This window comes from Salvelinus fontinalis, chromosome 13, assembly GCF_029448725.1.
Source record: "Salvelinus fontinalis isolate EN_2023a chromosome 13, ASM2944872v1, whole genome shotgun sequence".
Lineage (NCBI taxonomy): Eukaryota > Metazoa > Chordata > Actinopteri > Salmoniformes > Salmonidae > Salvelinus > Salvelinus fontinalis.
The window spans coordinates 49,812,150-49,819,399 of NC_074677.1; the positions used below are offsets into that span (position 1 = coordinate 49,812,150).

The 7,250-nt window shown below is 44.4% G+C and overlaps 1 protein-coding gene and 4 non-coding genes across 5 annotated transcripts; all 5 read left to right on the plus strand.

Moving 5' to 3' along the window:
- Positions 1-868: 868 nt before the first annotated feature.
- LOC129868871 (H/ACA ribonucleoprotein complex subunit DKC1-like) lies at positions 869-7,218 on the plus strand. Its single transcript, XM_055943194.1, has 15 exons — positions 869-932; positions 1,746-1,804; positions 1,920-2,006; positions 2,347-2,438; positions 2,655-2,839; positions 2,953-3,017; positions 3,407-3,533; positions 3,667-3,797; positions 4,066-4,209; positions 4,324-4,444; positions 4,646-4,764; positions 4,874-4,977; positions 5,299-5,344; positions 5,625-5,792; positions 6,193-7,218. The coding sequence occupies exons 1-15, from the start codon at positions 869-871 to the stop codon at positions 6,250-6,252; spliced, it is 1,572 nt and encodes a 523-aa protein (XP_055799169.1). The 3' UTR covers positions 6,253-7,218.
- LOC129869148 (small nucleolar RNA SNORD17) lies at positions 2,057-2,267 on the plus strand. The gene has a single exon (XR_008761868.1). It is a non-coding gene; the product is annotated as a small nucleolar RNA SNORD17 (small nucleolar RNA).
- LOC129869139 (small nucleolar RNA SNORD83) lies at positions 2,483-2,562 on the plus strand. Its single transcript, XR_008761861.1, has one exon. It is a non-coding gene; the product is annotated as a small nucleolar RNA SNORD83 (small nucleolar RNA).
- LOC129869149 (small nucleolar RNA SNORD17) lies at positions 3,115-3,325 on the plus strand. The gene has a single exon (XR_008761869.1). It is a non-coding gene; the product is annotated as a small nucleolar RNA SNORD17 (small nucleolar RNA).
- On the plus strand, positions 4,498-4,575 carry LOC129869138 (small nucleolar RNA SNORD83). The gene has a single exon (XR_008761860.1). It is a non-coding gene; the product is annotated as a small nucleolar RNA SNORD83 (small nucleolar RNA).
- Positions 7,219-7,250: the final 32 nt, after the last annotated feature.

Sequence of the window (7,250 nt, forward strand, 5' to 3'; positions counted from 1 at the left end):
GCAGTCTTTCACAGTGCCATCCGTTTTGTCACCAAAGCCCCATATACTACCCACCACTGCGACATGTACTCTCTCGTTGGCTGGCCCTCGCTTCATACTTGTCGCCCAACCCACTGGCTCCAGGTCATCTACAGGACCATGCTAGGTAAAGTCCCCCCTTATCTCAGCTCGCTGGTGACCATAGCAGCACCCACCTGTAGCACGCGCTCCAGCAGGTATATCTCTCTGGTCACCCCCAAAACCAATTCTTCCTTTGGCCACCTCTCCTTCCAGTTCTCTGCTGCCAATGACTGGAACGAACTACAAAAATCTCTGATACTGGAAACCCTTATCTCCCTCACTAGCTTTAAGCACCAGCTGTCAGAGCAGCTCACATATTACTGCACCTGTACATAGCCCATCTATAATTTAGCCCAAACAACCTCTTTCCCTACTGTATTTATTTTGCTCCTTTGCACCCCATTATTTCTATCTCTTCTTTGCACATTCTTCCACTGCAAATCTACCATCTACCATTTGCAAATCTGCAAATCTACTTGCTATATTGTATTTACTTCGCCACCACGGCCTTTTTTTTGCCTTCACCTCCCTTATTTCACCTCACTTGCTCACATTGTTTATAGACTTATTTTTCTACTGTATTATTGACTGTTTGTTTGTTTTACTCCAACAACTCTGTGTTGTATGTGTCGAACTGCTTTGTTTATCTTGGCCAGGTCGCAATTGTAAATGAGAACTTGTTCTCAACTTGCCTACCTGGTTAAATAAAGGTGAAATAAATATATATATATTTTTTTTTCGTTCGGGTGATTCTAGAATGAACTATCGCGTTGCTTGGTTGGGAGGTAGCGCTTTTTCCTGAAAAGTCATGCGCATTGAACACACGTGTCCCCCTCAGTCTCATTGCACACCGAAGATGGCGGACGTTGAAAGTAAGTGGTCTGCAGCCAGTCTTTGCATTGCCTAACGTTACTATTTATATAGCTAGCTACAAGTGCTATGCAATGTGAGGTGTGTGAAGGATGTGTAGCTAGTTACGATGTTTATTTACTTGGAAATTGTTACATGTTTTTAGCAGCACTCTCAACATGGAGGCATGATCAAATAGGCGGCCACGTTCGCAATAGCCTTTGCTGATCTAGTGTAAACCGTGTGATTATCCAACTAGCTAGGTCTATGGCATATTTATTTACCTGCGTATGCACCCAGATGGTTTTGCAACCTTGCCGAATTTTGTCAGCAAAATGGCCAGCTAACTTTAGTTAGCTTAGCAAGTCGTAATAAGTAGCTAACCGTAGTAAGTTGCAAGTAGATTAATATAAACTATTTTCAGTTAACTAGCTAGTTAATTTGTCATATCCGAGTTATGTGGCTGTTTGTAGATATACAAGTTGCTGTGACCGCTGGCATAGTACCTCGTTTGGTAAAATTGGCAGTAAAGGCCGATTTTTTTTTTTACCACGTGCAGGCCGTGTCGGCCACGTGGGTGCGCCTTATCAAATCCAATGTGGGCTTCCAATGATGGATGACTTGGAACTACGGATAATTCTTACTCTTCATATACCGATTTCTTTGTTGTCTGAAATAGCTCACAATAATAGTATGCGTATGGAGGTGAGATCTAACTTAGTTATCAACCACCACCTCTGAAAACGGGGGATCCTCCCCTGTAGATAAACGTCATGCCATGGAACGAAAAATGTAGTGGGTAGTAACATATGTATCCCTTTGTTTTTGCTTTCAAGTGAACTCTGCCAAAAAACAGAAGAAGAAGAAGGAAAAGACAGTTACTGATGAAGTTGGGGTAAGTCCTTATTATAAGTGTTATGCTCCAATTGGCTAAAAGCTTCTCACTGTTGTAGATTCAAATGGTATGAAAATGGTGGTGTAAATTTTCCTAAATATATATTTTTTTACAGGATATTCAGGAGAGTGGTGATTTCCTCATCAAACCAGAGTCCAAAGTTGCCAGCCTGGACACATCTCAGTGGCCATTGCTGTTGAAAGTGAGTTTTCTTTGTGCTTGTCATCTATCTGTAGAAGCAGGATGCTGTATCTGAAGTGATGAACTTGTTTATCCATTCGCTGAGTGCTGCTGGGCCCTGGCATTGCAGCCTCCTATGTCTGTTCTTGACTCGGGGGGTTCAGCGGCCTGACTCTATGCTTTTGTCCCCAGTGTTCTACTGGGGTAACTGTTGGGGGCAGGTGTGCTGGTGCATGTGTCAAGGGCCCGGCTACAACTAAGACGAGCGTAAACTCCTGATCACATGCACGTCCCTTTGCGGTTACTTTTAGTTATTTGTAACTACAATTAGTTTGTTTAATTTCTAACTCATTGTTTTGCAGAATTTTGACAAACTCAACATCAGGACAGCTCACTACACACCTTTGCCAAATGGCTCGAACCCTTTGAAGAGGAACATTCAGGATTATGTTCGGTAACCCTTGGGCCTTAATTCTTCTCTGTCAAATTTTTTATGAAGCCACATGATGAATGTAAATAGATTGCACTAGCACTAAGTGCAAAGATGACTTCTTATCTATCACCCCTGTCTGATGGCTCTACATGGATGCATTTGAAAGTATTGCTGTCTTGTCTGTGATTTCATTTTGCTCCTCTTCTCTAACCCCATGTCAATCCATGTGATGTGCAGGACAGGCTTCATCAACTTGGACAAGCCTGCAAATCCCTCCTCTCATGAGGTGGTGGCCTGGATCCGACGTATCCTGCGAGTGGAGAAGACTGGCCACAGTGGCACCCTGGACCCCAAAGTGACAGGCTGCCTCATTGTGTGTGTGGACAGAGCCACACGACTGGTCAAGTCCCAGCAGAGTGCAGGTGAGTCACCTTGTAAACCCAACCCCTTCCTGCTCTGACTGTTTACCTCCTGCTGGTTATGTAAACACATTAAGATTGGCCACTCCTTACTACTCTTCTGCCGTCTGTTTCAGGCAAAGAGTATGTGGGAATTGTTCGGCTGCACAATGCTATTGAGAATGAGCACACACTTGCTAGGGTAAGTTAACTTGTTAATAGAGTTTGTCTTATCTTAGCATGGCTCAGCGTTTAACTGTAAAATTGTACTTTTTCATATGAAGGTTTTTGACATGGATGTGAGATGATGAACGTGTTTATCCATTCTCTGAGTGCTTGCTAGGGTCCTGCTTTCTCTGTGGTGTTCATGTCTGTTTTAGCCATGAGTGTCTGCTGTGTCCCTGGCTCCACTCGGCCACCTCAGTGTTCTACTGGGGCAGCTCATGCTAGAGACGGGGGCAGGACTGGAGGGCCCTGCGATAACCAAGACGAGTTGACACACCTGATCACACATTAGAAAGGAAATGGGTGATATACCTGTGTTGTGGGAGATCATGGTTAATCCAACGCTTCTTTTTATTTTATTTTTAGGGAATTGAAACCCTCACGGGTGCTTTGTTCCAGCGACCACCTCTCATCGCAGCCGTTAAGCGCCAGTTGAGAGTTAGGACCGTTTATGAAAGCAAACTCATTGAGTATGACCCAGAGAGGAGATTGGGTATGGAATCTAATGCATTATTTTCTCATGCTCGGGGGGAATGCAGTACTTTTAATACATGAAATTACAATTCAATATCATTAAACTAGAAGCTGCTAGCATAGAGACAATAAACTACCCGTGCTTGTTGCAGGTATTTTCTGGGTGAGCTGTGAGGCTGGGACCTACATCAGGACCCTGTGTGTCCACCTGGGGCTCCTCCTGGGTGTTGGTGGTCAGATGCAGGAGCTGAGGAGAGTTCGCTCTGGTGTTCTGGGAGAGAGGGTGAGTCACCTCTTTCTCAATCCTTTGGCTGTGTTTTGTCAGTGGTTAAATTGAAGTCCAAAGTGTTGAGTTCAGCTCTGGGCCTCTCCCCAGTCCTGGTAATTATTAATTGGCACAGAAATGGCATAGTGGCTCTGAGTAGGAAGTAGACATGCCCAGCCACTTGATTCCACTCTAGCCAACATGTTATGGAAATGATATTTAGGCCTGTGTTCTGTTTGTGTCGTGTATTTTAGACTCATTCAATGTTGGAACTTGTTCTCTGCAGGACAACCTGGTGACCATGCACGATGTGCTGGATGCTCAGTGGCAGTATGACCACAACAAGGACGAGACGTATCTGCGCAGAGTCATCTACCCACTGGAGAAGCTTCTGGTGTCGCACAAACGTTTGGTCATGAAAGACAGTGCAGTGAGTTATTGATTTCGGCCTTTAATTGATAGTCTGGGTGTTATTTTCAAACTGACCTTGTTTAGAGGACTGAACATGTCTTTAAATAAACTGTGTGGTTTATTTGCTCCCCAGGTGAATGCGATCTGCTATGGAGCGAAGATAATGTTGCCTGGTGTCCTACGATATGAGGATGGCATCGAGATGAACCAAGATATTGTGGTGATAACGACCAAAGGAGAGGCCATTTGTATAGGTGAGCAATAGAAATATGCTGTTCTGCGAAGCAATTGGAAGGTTTTTCAAAAGGCCACATGATGATCTCATAGGCGGCATTAGCGCTTTGTGCAAAGATGACCTATTATCTATCACCCTTGACTGATGGCTTTGAAAAACCACATTCTCCATATACATGTTTTATGTTCGTGTCTCAAGTTTCCCCCCTTTGATTTTTCAGCTACTGCCCTCATGACTACTGCAGTGATCTCCACGTGTGACCACGGTGTCGTGGCCAAGATCAAGAGGGTCATCATGGAACGCGACACCTACCCCCGCAAGTGGGGCTTGGGGCCCAAGGTATCACCTCTTGTGCAAGCTTTTGGAAGTCTTCCCATTTTACAACTTTATGCTTTTAGTGCACATTGTTATTCTTCTTACTAGTAAGATTCTGATTTGTAATGAACAGGCCAGCCAGAAGAAGATGATGATCCAGAAGGGTCTGCTGGACAAACGCGGCAAAGCCAACGACAGCACTCCATCAGACTGGAAGGATGGTTACGTAGATTACAGGTGTGAAGCCAGTCTAATAGGCGCTTGATGGAGCAGTGGTGTTGAAACCTACATGTTCTGATTCTAGTCAGCAGACGGTTATCCCTTTCTGGTCTGCCCCGTGGTCTCTGAGGGAGTCAGTCTGCAACATCAACTCTCATAGCTCAGCAGAGGTCTGGTCATCCATTCTGCATGTCTGGCAGCTGAACTGTGTGAACATGCATAGCTATTATTTCCCAACTTGTGAGGAACTTGGTGACTAGTTTGTGGGTGTAGGTGCATTTGTAAATTAAATAAGGAATGCGTCTGAAACAGTGAGACATGTTGCCTTCTCATTTTCAGTGCGTCCAAGCCCAAGGCTGAAGAAACCGGCAATGGGGACGCAAAGGTATGCTAACCTAGGTTTATACTCTGGTATTGATGGCCACAGGAGGATGCTGAGGGGAGAACGGCTCATAATAATGGCTAGAATGGAATGGCATCAAAAACCTGGAAACCATGTGTTTGACATCTTCCACTAATTCCGCTCCAGTCATTACCACGACCCCGTTGTCGCCAATTAAGGTGCCCCCAACTTCCTGTGGTATTGGCACATGACAAATAAGCAGTTTATTCCACATAAATTAAGCTCATGAGATGGACTAAATGACAATTTCTCAATCTTTCAGAGGAAGAGGGAAGACAGCGATAGTGATGCTGCGGCAGCCTCTGCACCTTCCACTCCTTCGGCAGAAGTCCCCAAGAAGGAGAAGAAGAAGAAAAAGAAGGAAAAAAAGCAAAAACTAGAGGAGACAGCAGCAGAGGAGGCGGAGCCAGCAGCAGAGACAGAAGGAGAGGTGGGTGTCTGCTGCTGGCCAGCTGTATAACCTTGTGGCTAGAGAAATTCTGGTCGTTGCAAGGGACATACTGACCTCATGTTTTTCAGCTGTAGTTTCTCAGTAACTATACTTGTAATGTACAGTGAGTTAATAATGTGCCATGCCTACTAGTGCAGACAGTTATCCCTTTCCAACCTGCCTGTGGCTTCAGAGGGAGTCAGTCTGCTACATTATTGGGGGTGTGAGTCTTTCGAGCATGTGAGCATCCGGTCATGTTGGTTCCTTACATTCTCCACATCTACTTTGTTAGCAAGTCGCTACAGCCAACATGCACTTAAACTGCAGAGAGGATTTTCACTTAGAACTTTGAATTGCTTTCAACATTTACCCAAAGCATAACAAATCTCCTTATGCGCAGGTGGGCGAGAGTGCCAAGAAAAAAAAGAAGAAGAAGAAGAAGGATGCAGAAGTGGAGTGAAGAGCTTATGGACAATGAAAGGACCATAGAACGCGAGGGTCAGAATGAGTGCCTGCAGATATTTATCCTACAGATGCAGCAGGTGCTGAAGAGGCAGCAGGCTGGGCAAGAACTGAGTATAATATTTTTTGTTTTGTTAATCTGTCCAGAATGGCCACAAATGGATAATCATAAGGGGCTAGTCTTATGATCATACGGTTGTGACATCTCAACTAGAGCCCTGCACGGGTATGAATTTTAAGCTAGAGCCATTCAGGCTCTACACATGCCTGTGACATTCAGTCTACCCATACCCGGGACTTTCAGGCCTTTACCCTACCCAGGCCCGATTGCTGCTTCCAAATTTAAAACCCGGCCCTACCCGAAATCAGAAGTAACATCCTCTGTTACTATATCCATTAGCTATTTCTATCTGTCACTCAGTCCCTGGACACAGGCAGCTGGCTCTACATGCACTCTGTGTGAATATCCACAGCAGCAGCTCCACTTAAGCTTCTCTGCTCAATGATCAAGACATGTTAAGTACTTTTGTCACTCTATACTCCAACTCAAGGAACATTGTATTTTCTGTGAAATAAATCTCTTCGGTCTTTATTTTCGGTTGAAGCATGTCTGACACAATGTTATGACTTTAGTCTATGACTAATGCTTAGCAGAGCACGAGCAAGTGGCCCAGCTTAAATCATGTTAGTGATCCATATACCCTAGTTATTTTATGGGGGAAAACACAGGCCCAAACCTGTCGTATAATGTCGTGGTTGGGTAGCGGAGCCCTAATGTCAACGATCCCTGTATGACCTTGTTTTTGTACTCAAATTTTGTTTTTACATGTTTTAACTGCTGACCCTATGTGGGCATTGGTTTTCTCTGGGCGTACCCTCGACTGTGTGAAATGCCATTGGTGTTTTTTATATTGTACTGTAAATATAAATGAGCTGTAATCATAAATTGTAATTTGAAATGAAATGGTTTTTGTTGTTGTGCTTTCTTAGTCCTTT